Source organism: Scomber scombrus, chromosome 14 (genome assembly GCF_963691925.1).
Source record: "Scomber scombrus chromosome 14, fScoSco1.1, whole genome shotgun sequence".
Lineage (NCBI taxonomy): Eukaryota > Metazoa > Chordata > Actinopteri > Scombriformes > Scombridae > Scomber > Scomber scombrus.
In genome coordinates, this window is record NC_084983.1 from 18612258 (window position 1) to 18633592 (window position 21335).

Genomic DNA, 21335 nt, shown 5'->3' on the forward strand with positions numbered 1-21335 from the left:
TAATAATATAAAATACGAGAGAAAGAATACCAACATCTCGAGTATTGTCTGACTCCTGATGATGAATTCCATTGGCTGAATTTGCACCATGCACCTAAAAATAAAACAATTACAAATGATCAGTTTAATTCAATGCTGGGAATGATTGAACTTCATTAAATTATATTAAAAGAGTAGTTTGACACTTTTTTGCCGAGAGTTGTATGAATTGATTGCTACCACTCTCATGTCTGTATGGTAAATAGATTTAGCACTAGACTAAAAAGAGAGGGAGAGTGTGTTAGAGGGTTTACTTTTGGACAGAGCGAGGCTAGCAGTTTCCCTCTGGTTCCAGTCTTTGTGCTAAGCTAAGCTAACTGGCTCCAGGTCTTACCATTCCTATCTAACTCTTGGCAAGGAAATTATAAGGTTCATTTCACAAAATGTCAAAATATTCCTTTAAAAATATGTCTCTGCTATACAGTAATAATTAAAATCTATTTTCTAGGTAGAAAAACTGAGACATGACCTTTTTTGTAATATTTAGTTCCAAGTTTTCTTATTTTTTTCGTTTTACACTTCCTGTTAGGGTTACAGGTCTTCATCATGAGTTGTATACATTGGAAAAAGCAGTGCTGCATGTGTAACATTAACTTTAAGTATAAAAAAAGAAAATAAATCTGACATTAAAACCCCTCATCTTACTTTTTAAAATATCTAAACCTATTAACATCGATTCTCTATGTGTACTGTTCCCAAGCTGCTCGCCTCCTCACAGATTTTCATGCACCTCCCGGCTGAAACTGTGAATGCAACTTTTTTTTTTTCTTTACCGGGCTTTTCTCTGGACGCCTGCCCATGGCCTGGACCAGCTGGTCAACCTGCTGGTTGTGTTCCAGGGCGTTTCTCAGGGCCTCCTCGGTGCTGAGCAGCCTCTGGCGCAGGCGGTTCACCTCGGTGTCCAGGGCTGAGGGCTCCAGCATGGAGTATCGCCGGTGGTCGGGTGAAGACCGTTCCCGACCCTGAACACAGTTAGGAAGAAAAGATTCTGATACTTCATTCCTTTTTGGGGAACATTTAAGTTGGAACGCTTGATAATTGGCCCTAAACTAACTGTTGGGGTCAATACACTCAAATATGCAGTGTTATATTATCATAACCAAGCACTGTTTAAGCAGCTTTTTTTGTCTTTGCTTCTTACCAGCAGAAGAAGTTTGTCTCGCAGGCTCTTGATATCATCCTGAAGCTTCTGCTCCTTGACCTTCCACTCAGCCTTGTGCACTTCTCGGTTCAGGTCTTTCTCCATGTCTCGTGAATGGCGATGTGACTCCAGGAGCAAAACCCTCAACTCATTCAGACTCCTGGCATAAGAAAGACAGAACAGTGGAAGAAGAAACAAAGAAATCTTGAGTGTTTGAAAAAGATGTTAAGGATAATGGTAACAATGCACTTGCAACAAAGTGGAATAATGATAGAGAGGCAGTGCAATTTTGCTTTCGAGAATTTACCAACTTATGTGAAATATATGTTGGGCTAGTGGAGGCAGCCTCATTCTCTACAGGTCAGACTGGCTGGTGGATGGAAGTGCAATTCCCTACAGTGTGTGCATTTTGGCATGAACTTACACTTGGCTATTTGGCAGCATACTATGGTAATATCACCAGTTTTCTGTAACCAGGGCAACAATGGATCATATGGCGCGTCATGTAATGTGAAAGTGGTCACTCATACTATATGTATAAGCAAGTGTTTTGTAACAAGGGATAATATCAAGTAGGTCTAATCTCTGGGCTCACAGTATCTACATGACACACCCACTTTACTGCATTACACACCCACTGGGTCAGGTTTAGGCATGAGCAGTGAGATGGTTACCGTGACAACATCAGGGGGAGTGTGTAGTCTGCAAGATTATAGATAGACCCTTCTCGAAAATATGTCATTGTTGTGGGTATAGCTTGTTTCTGCTGCCCCCATGTGGCCAGAAAAAACCTCAGTTAATACAAGTTTATAAAATAGTGAAAAGGCTGTTTGTTTTTTTATTATTGAAGCAATGTCCTCTACACTTACTGATCATTTATTATAACTCTTCCTTCACTGTTTGCCACAGCTGCTCCTCTGACTTCTCTAATTACCAAACTCAGTCACCACAACCTGCGTGGTGTCTCATGCCTTGACTCGGTCACACTGATTTATGACAACAGAGAGATACCAGAGTATCTTTTCAGTGAAATGTGTACTTGCATTGGACTACTGTGCTTCCTAAAAATCATTATTTCTTTATAGTGATTTACCAGCAGTCTTGAATTACCTTGTCAACTTCCTCAGATAAAATGATGTTGCAATGTTCAAAATGGACTAATTTTGAGACAATATAGTAGCAGTAACAATAGGACAGATAATGACACTACCATACAGAGAGGCATACACTGAATTTTTCAATGAATGGTATATGCTTGTTGTATTGCATATAATTGCAGCAGTGATGATGCATAGGAAATTATTCTGCTATAGCCAGAAGCACTTACTTTTAGTGCTGTGTAACGTTTACTAACATCATAACCATCAATAATGTAAGAACTGCATAATATAAGATAGTCAGTAATGTAATACAATTAGACCAGACCGCACAGCACTACAGAAGAATGCATTGTCTGAAAGTGAACGTGTCTGGACTAAATAAAATGGGTCAAGACCCTGTTTAGCAAAGCCCTGCATCTCTGCAATGCTGATATGACAACTTTCCCCTTTCCCTCGGGTAGTTAAATGGTGACCTCAATAATGAGTTTTATTCAATATAGTTGGATTAAAGCAACAAAAGTGGGCCGGGGAGGTTGGTAAAAAAAAAGAAGTGTGACAGGCAAAACTGAATGCAATCTATATGCAGTGGATGTCTGCCTCTGGTTTCACTTCAGTGTGGTACAGTATGTGCTGCCAGCAGAGACAGCTGGTAACAAGATTGAAAAGGTGGAGCTTACTTAAAATAATGACCTGCATAGGATTGTCCCTCTAACTGATAGCACAGTTTAACTGAGCTGTAACTGTTCATTTTCAGTGAGGTCCACCAGCCTCCAGACAAACAAATATTTATACACAGCTCCTGACAGAGATCTGCAGAGAAACCCTTCATCTATCATCTTTAAATGTAAGACTTGTCTTGACTGTTCAAAACACAGTCTTGCTATGACATTTCTGTTTGAATTATTATTGCCATGCTAGCTGCTCCCTGGATCTAGGGATGGTAGCGTCAGTTGGTCCACCACTTTGGTCCAGACTGTAATATCTTGACTATTTATATAATAGCAAACTTTATTTCTATAGCACCTTTCCAAACCGAAGTTACAAGGTGCCTCATATAATACAAATAACATAACAGAATAACATACACAAAAATGCATAAATGAAACCAAAAAAATCAGCAATTACATAATTTTTTTTATTACAAAAGCCTGTCTTTACATGTGGGTCTTTAAAAGCTTTTTATAAATGAGGCACTGACTCAGCTAATCTGATACTGAGGGGGAGTTTGTTCCACAGCGTTGGAGCTACAACAAAAAAAGCATGGTTTCCTTTAGTTTTAAGCCTGGACCTTGGAACGTATAATAACATCTGATCTTTTCTGATCTGATCTGAGGGATCTTGGTGCAGAGTAAGGTATTAGGAGTTCTCAAATGTTAACCGCGACCAAAGCATGGAGGGATTTTAAAAAGATGATGATGGATTGGTGGATTGCCCTCAAACTTTGTACTGGCATTCACTTTTCCTCGAGCACCACCACGAATCTGATATTTCTGGTTTTGAACGAAATATCTCAACAACTATTGGAGACGGAAATTTGTTGCATTTATGTTCCCCTTTAGAATTAGTCATAATAACTCGTCAATGGTCAGAATTTTTATTTTTATTGTATTATGACCAAATATCTGCAAGTTGGCCCTAAATACTAATAAAGCTAACATACTATGTTTGGGCATTTTTTTCCTTTACTGGACAGCAGACAATAGAGGGACAACAACAGATAAAGGGAAAACGAGATGGGACATGACATATAATAGGCCCCCAGCTGGACACAAACTAGGGATGTTGTGGTTCATGGTCAATAGCCTATTCTCTAATCAGTCTAATTTCTTAAGTGGCTTGTTAACAATTACAAATTTCATTTAATCAAAATAACAAATATGCAATTTATCATAGCTAAAATATTGAATCGAGGCAGCAGCAGATGTGCTATTTGGAAAATGAAGGCAGTATTCAGGTGGGGAATACTATAAATAAATACTGACAGGTAAAAAAAAACAAAAAAAAAAACGTGAGCACTAATTCCCTTATAGTTTATCATTCCACACTGTGTATGATATCCCTGTATGCACTGAGAACATACTAGTGTGGTGTGGTTCTGGTGAGGTTAAGTGATTTTTACAGTGAACGTAACATTTTTAAGACATTATTTAAGTGACTGTTGATATTTTGGAGGTTCACAGCAACAGCCCAAAGAAAATCGGGGATGCAGCCTTTCTCAATTACGCCCCAAAACTATGAAACAAATTATCTTTAAATATCAGGGAAGCACCTAGCTAAATATTTTTAAAAGAAGCTAAAAACTTACCTCTTCACTTTCTGACAGTCATCTTCACACTAATGCACTTCTGAACTTCTTTTAAATGTTGTATTTTACTTGATTTTATCTATTATATTTTTAACTACTTTTAATATGTACTATTTTTACTATTTTCAGTTATTTTATTTTCCATCTTATCTTATTCTTTCATTTTTTCTTTGTTCCTTTCAGGCCATTTTAATGTGAAGCACTTGATGTATGTAATTTCTTTTGTTGTAAAGCAATTTAAGCTGCATTATTATTATTATTATTATTACACACCTTGTTTGTTTTAAGGTTTTATTAAATTGTAAGTTCTATTCTGCAATACATTTATAATACTCTTCTCATATGGCACTATGAGAAATATGAGTATAATATTATGGGGACAGTTGATCTCCATATAACAGGCTCCGATTTGTTGACAGTTTTCTGTCACAGGCGATATTACAGTAATCACACTTGAACAGTGTGAGTGCGAAATTCATAACACGCCTACATCAGGATCACACCCAGCGAGGCGGCGTGGACATGAACAAACAAGGAGGTTCAGGCTGTGAAACGAGAGGTTTTAGTGTTCCCCACTAGAGCCACTGAGTTCATCCTGTCTTATCAACTCATGCTGATTATGTTTATAAAGTTAATTGCTTAACATTGCTCAAACATTTCCCTCATGGGATAAAAAAAAAAGAAAAAGAAAAGAGTTTTAAATTAAAGTGAACTGAGTCAGTGTTTGTGCAGCTGAGAAAGAGAAATCTCAAAAGAATACAACAAACAACAAAAAGAGTCTGAATGGCACCTCAGTTTATTGTTCTGTACTGGTTGACTGAGCACCTTGTTGTAGATGCTGTTTATCTTAATGCGTCTCCTGGTGTAGCTAATAACCAATACAGGTTTTTATCCAGATGAAACATTGTAAAATTACAAGAGGATATTTTTAAACTTGACAATATTTGAAATAAAATCAATACAGTGGGAATCTAGGTATGTCTAAACTCAAAGGGATACACGATGGGGTTTTTTTTTTGCATCTATAATTATAAACTGTATCTCCACATCCACTCACCTCTCTTTCTTCAGAAGCTCCTGGCTGATGCTGACCAGCTGCCCAGAGGCATCATGGGACTTCTTGGTCATGGATTCCAGCTCCGCCTCCACACGCAGCTTCTCTTTGGCCAGAGCTTCAGCCTTCTTCTCCCCTGAGCGAACTTTACCCTCCAGCGCTGGTTGAAGAGAAAAAGAAGAAGAATTTGATTTTATTTGACCAACTATCACTTTATTTTAACCTCCACCCTCTATTTATAGTCTCTGTCAAAGTATAACGCAGTTGCCCGCATGTTTAAGGACATTTTAAGGACATAATTAATGAAACATGTATATAATCATATTTATGTATTTATTTATTTATAAGCATTTCTTCTTTACTACACATGAAATCAAAGTAAAATGTGTCTGCCGAAGAATGCCGCGAGAGGCAGCTAGAAGGATTTTATTTATTTATTGTTTCCAGGGTCAAGAACGAACCTCGACGCTCAACATGTCTTCACAAGTTCTGAATACAACATTTCTAAACAGATTTCAACCTGCTTCTGTAGGAGGTACATGAGCATTAATAGTTAATAAATGTGTGAGCGTGTAATCATGTTTTATCATAAATGATAACGGCAACATTATAATGTGTTATCAATAATTGATCAACTGTTCATAGTTTGATATTAACATGACTATTTATGGTGTGTGCCATAAATCATTTACTTGTTGTTTATATATCACTCTTCTATTAAGATTTGATTTGCAGTGGGTTTTTAAAGCCTTTAGCAACAGCAGTAAATGTAGAAATACTGTCTACTGTCTAAAAATACTCCATTACAAGTTTAAGTACTTAAGTTTAATTATCCCCTGGTATTTAGAAAATAAGAAATTAAAGACCCATCTTTGTAATTTGGCTTTTAATGTGGGGTAACTTTATCATAACTTTTATCATATTGTGATCAAACGTTGTTGTGTAGTTTTTGGCCTAACACACAGGGCTTTGCATGTGAGGTGCAATACACATACAATGATTATTATCATCATTATCTAATTGGCAGGCAGATGTGGACTTGTGGACTCCCTCTCCACCTTTGCAGTGCTTTTGATGTATCTATTAATTTATTTAATAAACTACAACACAGTAAACTACCCTTGTACAATCTCACATCCTTATTGGTGCATTCATTTCAGAGTCACCAGCAGTAATTTGAGGATAATCACAGAGATCCTTTATCCTGAACATTTTAACATCAGGAATAATACACACAGCTTTTAAAATCGATACTGCAGTATTTCTACCAACTGGACTTATCAATTTCAAATAATGATTTAATGCCGTATTTGTGATCTCTGTCTCATTATTCATTCATTAAAAAGTAAGTAGGGTATAAAAATCCAATCTATTCTTCAAAGTGTGTCAGTTTGATTATCTGAACTATATGAAGCGTGCTCGGAGAGATCTTTTGATGTGATGTGGAACTTTTCGCTTTCAAAAGACGGTCGGCTGTCAGATTTCTCCGCGATGATCAAAGAATGTAGCAGTGAAGATGAACACGATCCACAACGCGGTGAACTCGGTCTGACTGGTGGGTAATTGAGTGAAGCCTGAAGTCACGACACGTACGAGCGCTCCACATACATACGAGATGAGCAACACTGATGGAATGACACTAATGAAGGTCAGTATGTAAATATGATACAGATAATTCCTTTATGTATTGATAAATATGCTCCTTTTTCCACAAATTATCTGATTAACAAGAAACATTTTATAGCAAGAAGCAGGTTTAGCCTTGTTTTAACACTGTAGGGAAAACAAAGCACACACTTCGAGCACTACTGCATGGTAAGAGGCTATTGAAAAAACAGACATTAGAGTAAAGGTAAAGGCAGCTGGCTGCTTGTGGACATGCTCTGGAAAATAACATTTACCTCCATTCTGTGATTTGAGGGCTTCAACCTGGGAAGTGAGAGTGGAGACCTCTTTTTCCCTTTTCAGCAACTTCTCCATTGTTTCTGAAGAAAAAAGAAAACAACGTCACATGTCACAACGAGAGCACTGATACAGGCTCTTTGTAAAATCTAGCAAGCTCTATATGATATATGGTTTTATTTCCTTATCTTTGTGTAGGTTTCTGTCACTAAGCAGGAGATTGAATATCTTATAACAACATGGTGAAATTACATTTCTTGGAGTGATGCATAATAAATGATGTGGGAAGCCAAACATAAATTATATCAAAGCAAAAATGTCAAAGTCAATCGCAATACTGTATGAAGTTGAAGATTTTGTTCCTTATACTGTTTCCTTATGGTTCCATATATGTGTGGAAATATAGTGAAATACATAACATAAGCAATGAAATAAATGCAAATCCTATCTTCATATTTAAAAAGAAATACTTTTAACAAACTCGTTTTATTAAATTAAAGGATCTAAAATGTAAAGATTTAGTTGACTTTAAAACAGTTTGGAGCTGAAAACCAATTATAACCTGAAAGTAACCAAAAAGCTGTTTAAATTTAGAGAAAGTCAATATGAATTGTGAGGAATGTGTACAAATTGTGAGGACTAACATAAAAATAAAATCAGTGGATTCTAGTCAAAGGGGTGAATTTATGGAAGAGCTGTAGTGAGGAATTGAACGTCAGACATTCAGAGAAAACAGTCAAATGTTGAGTGGTGGAAACTGACTTATTTCGACATCTACAGGCTAATTTGTTTTAGTTTCGATCAGACTTTGGTGTCTTATATTTTAGATGCAAGGACGCTTTGCTCCATGTAATGATCTCTCCTTTCATCTAGACGCTCAGCGCTGAATGAAAAGGAGATGCGCAGGACTGACCAAAATAATCTTGATTGTGATTTTTTGATTAGAAAGTAAAAGTTTTGAAAAAATATGAAAAAATATGAAAACGTAGTAAGTATTAAAATAAGAGAACTTGAATCTTGAGGATATGCATACTTGCTGAGAGTGTTGTTGTAAAAAAGTGTGCAAAAAGACTTATAGACAGAAGGACATACCTACCATTAATTAATGGACTGACCTATACAATACATACACTATGGAGAAAATTACATTTAAACTAGGAAGTCAAATGAGTGTGTCCATGTGACAACAATAAGGCCTGACTTTGTACTAATAATAATGAAATACTTAGACTGAGGGCATATCTACCTATTTAAATTATTTTTTGGGTTCAGAATTACATAATACAGGTTAATATAAACATACTTTTTTCCTTTTTTAGATGTGTTTATTGCGTCTTGTTGGCACTTTTTGCTCTTATGTATTGTTTTTCAAGTGTTCTTTGAAAGAAACCTTAATAAAAGTAAATAACCAAAACTAAATAAATAAGAGGACACTGTACCTTCGATATTCTGTTTTAGCTTCATCCTCTCATCTGAAATTTCATTATCCTCTATCACCTGAAAAAGCAGAGAGTATTAAAGGAGTTGAACTTACATTAAAGCAATAGCAGCATATCAATAATCAGTGTAACATAAAATGATGTATTGCATTTCTGATTTGTTTCCTATCACTTCTCAGCCACTAACATTTGCATCATGGGATGTGTAGCGGTCTGACTGGATGGCCTGGAGCTGGTTTGCCGTCACCCTCAGCTTCTCCTCCAGTTTCTGGATCTCCTCCTGGCTCTCCGCCTGGGCCTTCTGCAGGGCCTCGTAGTCCGTCATCTTCTTCTCTGCCAGCTCCAGTCTCGCTCTCAGCTCCTCCGTGCTTTTGTCTTGCTCCATCCGAAGCTTCTCCATCTCTGCCAGCCTTTGCTCCGCTTTGTGTAGCTTATCAGTAGCCTTTTCCAGGGCCTGCTTCCCGCTTTTGGCCTCCACCTCGGTCCTCCACGTTTGGTTTCCCTCGGCCAGCTGGTTTTTGGCCTCTTGCAGACGAGCGCTAAGATCCTCGCGTTCCTTTGACAGAATGGCGGCTTCGATGGCGTGTTTGGCCTTGAGATTCTCCATCTCCAGCTGATGCTCCATCTTCAAGCTCTCCAGGGAGGTTCTCAGCTCCTGAGCGTCCTGCTCTGGGCCTGCTGGAGTAGCGTGATTACTACTCAGCGAGGCTTTCAGTTCTTCCAAAGATCGCTGGTGGTCGATCACTAAAGTGTCAAATTTGGACTGCAGAGGGCAGAGAAAAGAATTACTGGTGTATAATTTGCATTTTAAAAGCCATGAATTCAAATTGATTGAAATTGAAAGTATCAAATTTGAAAAGATAATTACAACTCTCTGCCTTTATAACCTCTAACAAGTTCAGTATACATACTTTGATGATTTACTTATTCACAGAGATCCACTGAAATGACCTTACTGCTCTTTCTGAAGTTCTTTGAACTCTTTGAACAGTATTGGATTAAACAGAACATAGCAGAATACCTTCCAGGTGTCCATCATTTCCATGTTTTCCTTGGTGGCCTGTTGGACTTTCTGCTTCATCTCACTGATCTCCTGGTTCTGTTTATCCACCACTGCCTTCAGCGAGTCTACCTCCTGCTGGCTGGCTGATAATTCCTTCTCGTACTTCTCTTTAAGCTCGCTGCTCTCCTTGTAGTGCTCGCGGCCCACTGACAGCAGCTGCTCTCGCAGGAGGAGGGTCTCTGGCTTGATGTCAGACCCCGGGGCTGCGTCGCTGTCGTTGGCTTCTTGCGAGCACGGGTTGATGCATCTGAGTTGAACTTGAAGGCTTGCTATCTCTGTTCTACCGAGGCTGAGCTCCTCCTCCAGCTGCATAATGCGACTCTGCTCTTCAACTGTGGTTTGCTGATGAGAGAGAATTAACAACCATCATCTTTACTGAATGTTTTTCTGATTATCACTATGAAAGAAAGATGGCAGCCTTTCAAAAGAATGACCTTATTACCATAACAGGTAGAACACCCTGCAACAGAATGATGTCATTCCAAAGAAAAGGTGACACTGACTTTATGAGCAGAAATCAGGCCTCAGGAAAAAAGAAATCAAAGGGAAATCTCTGAAGGTCCTTGCAAGGATTGGAAACGGTCAAGTGCATTCCAGTGAATATACAGTATATATAACGTACATGAAGTATGCGGACAGTGACAAATTGTTGAACAGTTTGGCTCCCTGCTGTTCATCTTTGATAAAAGATGACACAAAAACTGACTTCCAGGATATTGTTAATTGCAGAGAACTACAGCCTTCTTCATGGTAGCCAGATTTCACAGTGCCCACGAGTATTTATACAGATCTTACTTTTTTGGTTCACTCTCACGAGCACTTAATTGACAGACAGTCAAAGTTAGCAACTAGTTAGTGATGATGAAGCATTTATCCAAAGAGACAAACATTTCTCTCAGGAGGCAGTGGAGACAAAAAAAAAGACTAACAGTGGGAATGTTTAATAATTTAAGTGCAATGGCGTAAAACAATTGACACCTTTTGACACATTTAGCAATGATGTACAGTAGGAAAATTTGCATTCATTTGGAGTCATTTATTTGGCCAGTGATGAATACAATATATTTACTCAATATTTACATATTTTTAGCTCTGTGTTTGATTCCAAAGAAAACTATATGTCTCTTTTGTGGCTAGATGCTATGTTCACTAACTCATTGCTAACTCTGTCTAGTATGAAAGGATTTATTAGTGTTTTCTCTAAAAACATCTGCCCGAAAACTAGGTTATGAAAGCAGAGAAAACATCCAAAAAATGAACTACAAAATGCTAAAATGCTCTATTTAGCTGAAAGGAACTACAGAGTCAGGTAATAATTCTCCTTGGATTTGTCAGTATGAGCATAGTTACTTCATCTTTTGTGATTATGAAAATATTGATGAGTGTAGCTTTAAATCTTCTGAGTTACTGATTTCAAATATGGCTGTTGCCTTCCAGTAACATTTTTTTTTCTTCCAGCAGGCCAAAAGTACACTTGCTTATTATTTTAGAAGAGTGCCATCATCAAAGTACTGGCAGTGCTCGGGGTTTGAATTTCATAGAATATCAAACGTCCAAACAAACCATTAGAATCATTATATGATACAGCTGTCCTAAAATTACAGTTGACAGTCATCACTTAAATGTTATTGTATCATTCAGTAATTTTATCATTTTCATCCAAAGTAATAAAACTAAGGAGCCAAAAGACCAATGTGTCACTGCCCAAATATTTGTGCAGCTCACTGTATGTGCAAAGAAGTGAAAGATGAGAGGAGAGCACAGCCATTCTCTGATCATCTAGAAGCAGCCAAGCAAGTATAATAAAGCCAACAGCAAACCTCCACACAGTGACACTGCATACACACAACTGCAAACACCCTCCACACACTTGTATCCAATTAAAGTAAAAAAAAGAAGATTAAGAAAGGGGACTTGCTGCACAGTGCACAGATGTTAATTTCAACCATCTGGGAGAACAATCTACCAAACCTCAGAGTCACTAGTTGATTCATATCAAAAGACGTTGCCTGAATAGCATTCATATTACGGCACAACACACAGGAGTAAAGGAGTAAAAGGAGTCTATGCAAGGTTAATGTCCTTGACAGCATGTGAAGTTGATTTGAAATAAAGAATTGAGATAGCTCAGCGGCGGATCAAAGCTAAAACAAGATCAAATCTTTTTTGTCACCTTGGTTCTCTTACCCAACCTCAAGGATACTGCATCATGAGTGCATCTTCCCTGTTGGCAGAAGCACACCTTACTGCATATAGGAATCCAGCCTTTCAAAGTGTTTTGTTATCTTTTGATGCCTGAAAATTGAAAGCACAAGCCTGTACGGTTTGATTTGTGGTACCGTGGTCTATTATTCAAGAGGCTTTGTCTCTGAAGTGCAGCACTGCATGTCAAAGCAGTGCAAATGACGTCCTTTGCTACAGTAAACCACCAATGGTAAATGGGAATTGCCGCAGAGATTCGTCTTAAATCTACTAATCTAAGAGTAACAGTAAAGCAATTACATAAGTGCTCAAAAATGAGCGTGGAGCTTAGAGAGATTCACCCACGAAAATGGAGGGATGTTATTTCAAATGTTATGTCCTGGCATCTCAATGTGCAGCTGGCAACTGATCCATGAGCCAACCTTTAAATGAAAAAGATAAATCACCATTTAAACAGAAAAATCGACATCACCTACTGCAACAGAAGCCATGTGAAAAGCTGAAGCATTGTGTTTCCTATCAGAGGCGGACGTTTAACGGGAAGCTCTAATGAGGAGCATCATTATTGTGATTGATGATGTGATGGTGAAGATATGAAGGGCAGCAACTGTCCACTACTGGCATTTGGGCTTTTTTTCTGACTTTGTTTAACTAATGTGTACAAAACAGTTCATAATGCACCACACCTCCATAGAAAAGGTACATTTTACATATTTCAAACATATTTTAAAGGATAATACCGCAGATATTCTATATTTTTCTTTTTGTCAACAAGTTTCTTTGAACCTCTTTCAATCAACCTTAGTATTGCTTGTGTAGCCAAATCCTGATATATCTCATTCCTTCCTCCATTGGTGTCCAAAAACACTTAAAAAAACATCAATCAGCTGCACTGTTGCACTAGCTGACATGTTACTTCATTACAACGAACATATATCATCCTGCTTCTGTAAATACTGAAAAACACTGCAAGCCTCAAGTGTGTTTAATTAGTCCACAGCTGAAAATAGTTCCTATACAAACACAGCTTTACTTCTGTTTGAGTAACATTTGCTAAAAAACTACAGCGCTCAGCTGCTTTATGTAAATCATTTAACCTTTTTTAACAAGCTAAAACTACATATTGTGAGCTGTTATTAAATATTTATGTCTCACAGACATGCTGGGGAAGTCAGATAGAATTAAGACAGACTGCATTGTTGGTTTTGGTCTTTTTGAAGGATTTGTTGACAATAAGAAAAATGTAGAACAACACCAGCCTTTTGATAACTGTTTAATTTCCCCCAAAAGGAAATATATGTAATTTCAAACCTTGCTACTGGCTATCTAAACTGAATTATAGGTGCAGTGTACAGAATAGTATCGGAGGTATAATTTCTCAAACCATATGGACACTACTATGATGTTTTTATGACATACTTTAATGTTGTGTGCTGTGGCATTTAATAACGCTTCTGGCAGACAGAAAATGCTTCCCTGCTTGTAAAACCTCTGAAAGGTTGCCCAAAGGAAGGGAGGTTATGTAGGCTGAATGTCATTTATATTGTCAATCCTTAATATGTGTATATTTTCTGCATGTTTTGCATAACTCAATGTACAAGTTCCCATGTATATGTATTGATTCTAAATAATCTTTCAGTATACTTTAGTTTGCGGTTGATGTAAATCTGGACACCAATGACAGGTGGAGTATGACTTTGACCTGTGTAGCTTGTGAGTCAAACTACCATCAACACAGAAGCAAACAGGTGCAGAACCACACAGGACAGTGGCTACAGGCAAAGGGATCGTGCTTTTTATTTCTTTTTTTTTTTTACCCTCCTCTTCTCTAATTCTTTGTGAAGCCCCTCTGCTCTCGACTTTTCGAGGAGCAGGCTCTGCTCAAGCTGACGAATATGGGCATGTTCCATTTTTGTCTGAGTCTACAGAAAGACACAAAGAGAAAGGGAAAAAAGAGTGATAGAAAAGAAGGTTGGGGGGAGGAGGGGGGAAACAATCTCAGAGGTAAAGAGATCCATGAAGACTCCAAGAGGAATTACAGAGATCAGAACAACAGTCAACAACAGATGATGAGAGGGCAGCTTTGTATACATCAGCACTGAAACAGTACAGACTCTGAAATGAATGGATCATATGATGTGCAGACTTACGGAGAAGAGGCTGAAGATGTAAGTCTCTTTCTCAAAAAACAAAAGTGCATTTTGCAGTTAAGACAACTTTGTAACACACCTGTCATGTGTCTGTTTCGATGGCGTTAGCATTAAAATAAACTACATGCCATAAAACTATACAGGCAGGCGCATCAGATCTTAAACTCTGACTGTGACAGAGCCAAAAAAAAGTCACACTGTCGATCATTTGTGCTCGCTTTATTAATGACGCTTCAGTCGAAAAGACAAGATGAATATTGCCCGATGAAGGTCTGAGAAACAAAACTCGTGAATAAACTGAGTACAAAAAGTGGTCGACAGTTTGTGGGATTTTTTTTGGCCCTTTCCCAGCTACAGCCTTGAAAGCCCTGCATACAACTAAAAATAAAACAACCAGTTTCACCATATTCTTTATATGTAAATACATATACTTTTTTATATGTATTTTAATCTTCACATTTCATCCAATTAAACTCTAATTAAGAACATTGTTAAATCACATTTTCTTCTCAAAGTTGTTAATAGGATTTGTGTTACTGCTCTGCACATCCAGGGATAGTTATGATTAAAAGGATAAGGTTGGTAATACTCGATAATTTTCTTATTGCCAACATGAAAAGACCAAAACCAACAATTAATTAATCCCACTTGTATTGTCTGTGTACCCTAAGCTTATTCCTCTGTGCTCCCGAACTCTGTTGTTGTCCAGAAACTATTTAAAAACACATTTAGGAGCTACGCTGTTGCACTGGGCGCCATGCAGTTTATTTAATCAAACCTATATGAACAGTCTTGCTGCTTAAAAAAAAATCACAAGAGCACCAACTGTGTATTAATCTGCTACTGAAAATAGTTCCTAATAACGGTACTATTACTGTGGGAGTAATGTTTGCTGAAAGCTACAGTGCCCAGCTGGTTTAGCAAATTATTGAGCCATTTTTAAAAACTAAACATTTGTGAGCCATTTTTAAAGATTTACGTCTTCATTAAGAACCAGCGAGCTTTGGGCTGAGAGCCACAAGCTGGGGAAGGGAGTCAGAAAGTATTAAGGGATGAGCTCAGCTAACACGCAAATGGCTTCGGTCTTTTCATGTGATTTGTCGATGGGAATAAAATGTTAAAATATGGCCAGCTTTATCATCTAATAGTCAAGCCTACTGTCTTGTGTAAACATGGCTTTCACGCAGTGTTGAAAAATTATGCAAGACAAGAAAGAAGGCAACAGTTATTGTTTTAAATTAGAAGTTTTTAGGGCTACAAAAAATGTATGATACTTAAGTCATACCTCAGACTGTGCAATCACAAATATGTTTCTTGGTGTATACATTTGTGCAGGAACAAGCAAGAGCAGTGTCATATTTCTAAGCGAACAAATTAGATTTATCTTCCATTTAGGTTTTTTCTCGAGAGACACACAGGAGAGCGAGAGCAGATAAAGTCCCTTACAAAATGGATTTCAGTCTTTTCTGCAGAGCTTAAAAAATAGGTTTGAGTCATATTTTCACAGTTTTTAAATCCTCCCGTTTTGTTTCACTTCTGCCCCTAAAATATGCAGCAAACTGAAAGCCGCGTCTCTCTTCTCATTAAATATCCGTTTAGATTGCCGGGGTGTGCAAGACTGCGTAGTGAGCGGAGAAGCTGTCAATCAACTGTTTATGGTCCAGATCATCCTCTCCGCTAAAGCATCACCGAGCAAGAAACTGAACTAATCTGAGCTCCTCCTCATTAAACCGATTTAAAATGTTTGTAAAAAAAAAAATAGAGATGCAGTCATTCTCATGTCAAGTTTACTTTTGTGCATCTAAACTGTTGTCCCAAAGCCACCATCATCTTTTCTGCATGAGGACATTTTTATAAATCTTCTTCTCTGTCCTGATATCCAGGGTTTTATTTACGCTGACCGTGCTATTTGGTTATACTGCATAAGTAACTATCTACTGAAAACATAATGCAACCTGCTCAGGGTAATGATATCAGAGTATATACACGGACTATCATTATGAGCCATCACATATATTCCATTATTCATAGAGTTTATAGGTCTTGATAATGCCGATAAATACCTCCAGGTCTCCCTTGGTGATGGATTCCTCCTCCACTCTGAACTGGAGATCCTCCACTTTCCTATAAAGAAGTTGTGTGAGATGTGGATGAAAAGAAAGAGAATCAAAAGATCATGAACCTGACTGTTTGAGGTGTAACTAATACTATCAGGTAAACCACACAGTAGACAGGCAGTGAGGTTTGGTTTAGTTGGGACCCATGGTTACAAACATGTATAAAATTCATATTTGATTGTCTTGTGATTTCTCTGGTTTTGTAGAAATCACAACTTGAGATGAGAGAGTGAGAAGACAGTTAGAAGAGAAGACGACTGTTTGTGCATAAAGTGCTCTAAGTGAGAAAATAAACCTACCAACCACTTTAAAACGTTCTTGTTTACATCAATATATCTCGTTCATAGCTCAAAATTATGGACACAACTCCCCCTTCCCTTGAATGAGAACGTGTGTCCAAACTTTTGACTGGTACTGTATATCTGTTCAACCAGAGAACAAAAATAAATGTAGAAATAAACAACTATTAAGCCAATATCTGATTTTAGGGGGAGTTATGTCTCGTACTGTTTTTCCATCTGCTTTACACTTCTGTGCAGTGTCTAAGGTTGCCAGATTAGATCAGTAAGCAAACAGGTTTTTTTTTTCATTTTTTGGACGTTGTACAGGCACAACAGCACCAAACCTGCCAACCTCACTGTGACAACAACACTCATTTAGTACACAGTGTATATAACTGCTCCTAAAACCTCAAGTTATCATTTTAGCATAACTAGTTGTATATAGATTAAAAAACAAGATATAATGTCTTAATTAACAGATTTTTAAAACACATATATCACATAACACTTACAGTATTTCCCCAAAATGTTGTCTAACACATTTTAATGCAATGTACAGTGTCTGAAGAGAGACCCTGATCAACATTGAAGACTTCACTATCAATGCCCTAATTATGTCATGATCTCAAGATTAACTATTCTATTTTCAAATTAAGAAAAAGCATATCAGATTTTAATAATTAAAAAGCAGGTGTGGGAAAAAAAAAATTGCATTTCTCTTTAATTAAATTATTTGATCACTATCTTTGTCAAAGCTGACTGATACTTAAAAATATATAATATAAGCAAACCTATAACTCACATTTAGATTTAAGGAACCAACACTTTTACACAAGTGAAAACCAAGCGATATTACCTTTTCTCTTCTTCAAGCTGATTGGCCAGTTCCAGTTTATCTTTCTGTGTGCTGGCCAACATGGCTTTGACTTGCTGGAGGGTATTCTCGTTTTCTGTTATATACTGCGGTCATGGAGAAGATATTTGTTTGTGTATACGAAGACATAAAACAACAATGACAAAATGTCAAGATAAATCCTTGGACAGATTATTAGTTTATGTTAAATATAACAACGGAAATGCCATAAGACTGGTATTTGCTGTTATTATATGTCTGTTTCGTACCTGCACGTGCTGTGTCTTTATGGCGTTCATCTCCTTCTCCACGTCGCAGATGTGGCTGGTGGCCTTGGCCATGTCGGCTCGCTCTAAGTCTCTCTCGGCCAGCAGCTGCTCGATGTGCTGCTGCTTCTCCTTCAGGGCTTCCTGGAGCGCAGTGGTGCCCGAGATCTTCCGGGCGTAGCGTGACGATGTTTCTGTCAGCTTAAGAAAGAAAAAAAAACATAAAAACAGTAAGACACGCAGGTGGAGAGGAGGATGGGAAAGACAGTGAAAAAAGGGCAAATTTTGTCACGTGATCTACTAGCATCATATGTAACCATCAGATCAGGTAGAGGTCAAAAGGTAGATGTCTTTTCCTCTAAAAAAATCTATTTTGTTTGTTTTACTGGACCATTGTGGTGAAGAAGGAACTGAGTCAAAAGGCGAAGCTCTCCATTGTCCAGTCGATCAACGTTACAACCCTCACCTATTGTCACAAGCTTTATTTAGTGACCGAAAGAAGGAGATTAATTATACAAGTGGCCGAAATTAGTTTTCTCTGGAGGGTGTCTGGGCTCGGGCTTAGAGATAGGGGAGAAGCTCAGAGTAGAGTCGCTGCTCCTTCATATCGAAAGGAGCCAGATGAGGTGGTTTGGGCACCTGGTTAGGAAGCCTCCCTCCAGAGGCACAACTAACAGGTAGGAGACCTCGGAGCAGACCCAGAAGACGCTGGAGGGATTACATATCTCTTTAGGCGGAGGTGGCTGTGACTCAGGAGGTAGAGCGGGTCATCCACTAATTGGAAGATCAGGGGTTCGATCCCTGGCTCCTCCAGTCTACATGTCAAAGTGTCCTTGGGCAAGATACTGAACCGCAAATTGCTCCCGAAGGCTGTGCCATTGGTTATAGTGTGTAAAGCGCTTTCAGTGGTTGGAAAACTAGAAGACTATAAATGCAGGCCTGGGAATGCCTTGGGATCCCCCAGGAGGAGCTGGAGGGCGTTGCTGGGGTGAAAGATGTCTGGGTTTCCTTACACAGTCTGATGCCACAATGACCCGGTTCTGGAGAAGTGGTGGAAAATGAACGGATGGATGGATGGAAATGTAATTTTCTCTAAGATCACGACACAATTATGTCATGATCAAATAACAAACAGCTATTCTGTGATCTCAACAAGACAGACTTTGCTTTCTTGTGATCTTTCAGAAACTGTCTGTGAAAACCATTTTCACATGGTCATGGGATAACTATTTTTTGAACCTGACATAACAACACATTGCTTTCATGTGATTGCAGATGAATTAGTTCGTCATCATGAGAAGGCCAAGCTTTTTATAACTAAGAGAAAAAAAGGCTTTGTTACGTTGAAATTATGCAACGATTATTGTGGATACATGGATGTTCCTTTTACATTCTTGAAAGCTGCATTATTTTCTTTGACCACTAGAGTGTGCTCTTTGACAAGATTCCTGCCTGACCAACAAGATCGGCTCAATCCAGCAGCTTCACCATTAAAACTGAATACTAAAGAGAATATAGAGTTATCTGCAGCAAGGACATTGTTAAAAGCCAAAAGTAGTTATTATATATAACATACTTGACATAAAAAAGCTGTAGGAGTTCAGAAATAATCCTGAACAGATATGAGGGCACAGTGAAAAGACAAAAGACAAAAAAAGAGTATTTTAGTAGAAACTGAAGCCCTTTCAGCTTCAACATTTCAAACAGACAGTTACTTTATATCACCAAGGTAATAAATTCTTGCTTTTGTGTGGGCACCTCTATTATGTGCTGCAGCAAGGACAGTTATTTCATATTTTGCTTGGATGTTTATAATATTTCAATACCTTAAATGTTACATCCATGAATGCATTGTGGCATGAAGCTCATTTGTGCCTTTGATTCCTTTGTAATCCTCAGTTTCTGTGCATATACTAATTACCTGCAAATTTAGGGACATTGCCTGCTTTTCATAGCATTAAACAAATCTAATTATTGTACAACTAAGATATTTAGGGTTGACAGTGAGTCTAAACGTTTAGTGCAGTGTGGTCAGTCTGATAATTCAGAGCGGTTAAGTCTGACATTGCCAACGATTAAGAAAAGTAAAGGGGAGGGTTCTCTGTCCAGGATCTGGATCGAAACCAGAGGCAAAAATCAATGTGAGGTACCCTGATGTCCCATTTATTATCAGTGTGTTGCCAACCATCCCTAAGGATATTCATTTTAAAGACACAGTGTGTAGAAGAGGTCTCCACGGGTCCAACATTTTGGAACCAACTGGAAACTGACCTGAGGAAAACCTACCCAAACGTGACAAATTCATTTTCAAAAAAGAAAGACCTAACCTGAGGGGGAGCCGAGCACATCCAGACCTGATTGAAACCCAAAATACAGTCGACACAAACATAGAGAGAACACAAACACCGGCAGCAGCCTGATGTACCATCAATTAATCGATCAATTCATAGAAACAAAATGATTCACATAACCAAAAATCCTATTCGACCTCCTCTACCAACAATAAAGCCTTCTGTAGCCAACTAAAGAGAGACAGACAAAAGACAGTGCTCTACCTATTTACTCTTCTTCTTGTTCTTTAACATAAATTAATAATAAATGTAATATCTGTGCGTCAAATTCCAAAATTAATTTAACAGCACAACTCAAGTAGATAACAGATTTTCCTAAAGTAAGTTTGGCTTCAGTTCGCTTTTCAGAACCTTTTTCTCATCTCTGTCAACTAATTGCATAAAACAGCAAACAGCTTGTTCTCCTTTTACCTGCTCCTCATGTCAATTCACTTAACAGTTTACATCTAAATCAAAACACAGCTTTTTCTCCCCGTGGTAATTGTGACATACCCCCATGATCACAGCTGAAATCATGCACACTTGGATCTGTGTGGTTCCACTGGGATACTGGATATAAGCCTAGTGACATACAGACCTGAGACCAGCGGCAGCAAAAGGAGACCCAATCTGAAACATTTAGACTGAGTAGGATTTGGTCCAAATCATGTTCTGGGTTGGGTCTCAGTTCTTCTAAACCGAGTGGCCCCATGAAGACCTCTACAAAAGGAGCTAGCTGAGCTCTCTTTCAGCTGCAGGTCCACAGATATGACACAGTGCAGCGACATGCATTGTCAGTGAATCAGAGCCTTACTTTGCACAGCAACAAAATTCTCATCACTTACTGCTCTGTGGACAAGGAGGGTATTTCATGTAATATATATGCAACCAATTTATCATCCCATACACAGAATATATAGCAACACAAAATAAAAACTCTTAACACTTTAGAATAATCTTTGCTATTGAGGCCTGTGCCAGAAGGACATACAAACCTTTCAACTGAGAGCCTATTTTTACCAGATAAAATGGTAAATTATAATTAATTCAAATGTATATCAATGATTTCTCTATGTTTGGCCATTTCCTGACA

The 21335-nt window shown here is 38.1% G+C and overlaps 1 protein-coding gene across 1 annotated transcript in view; it reads right to left on the reverse strand.

Annotated features, from left to right (window-relative positions):
- Positions 1–21335, reverse strand: part of clip2 (CAP-GLY domain containing linker protein 2) — a 52857-nt gene that overhangs the window by 2596 nt on the left and 28926 nt on the right. The window contains exons 7-18 of the mRNA XM_062432472.1: positions 17916–18113; positions 17650–17753; positions 16459–16519; positions 14063–14167; positions 10002–10385; positions 9168–9743; positions 8981–9038; positions 7541–7624; positions 5643–5799; positions 1181–1340; positions 813–1001; positions 31–94 (exon numbers count right to left, since the gene is read on the reverse strand). Of these exons, the coding sequence (XP_062288456.1) occupies positions 31–94; positions 813–1001; positions 1181–1340; positions 5643–5799; positions 7541–7624; positions 8981–9038; positions 9168–9743; positions 10002–10385; positions 14063–14167; positions 16459–16519; positions 17650–17753; positions 17916–18113 (2140 nt within the window). The remainder of the gene's footprint in view (positions 1–30; positions 95–812; positions 1002–1180; positions 1341–5642; positions 5800–7540; positions 7625–8980; positions 9039–9167; positions 9744–10001; positions 10386–14062; positions 14168–16458; positions 16520–17649; positions 17754–17915; positions 18114–21335) is intronic.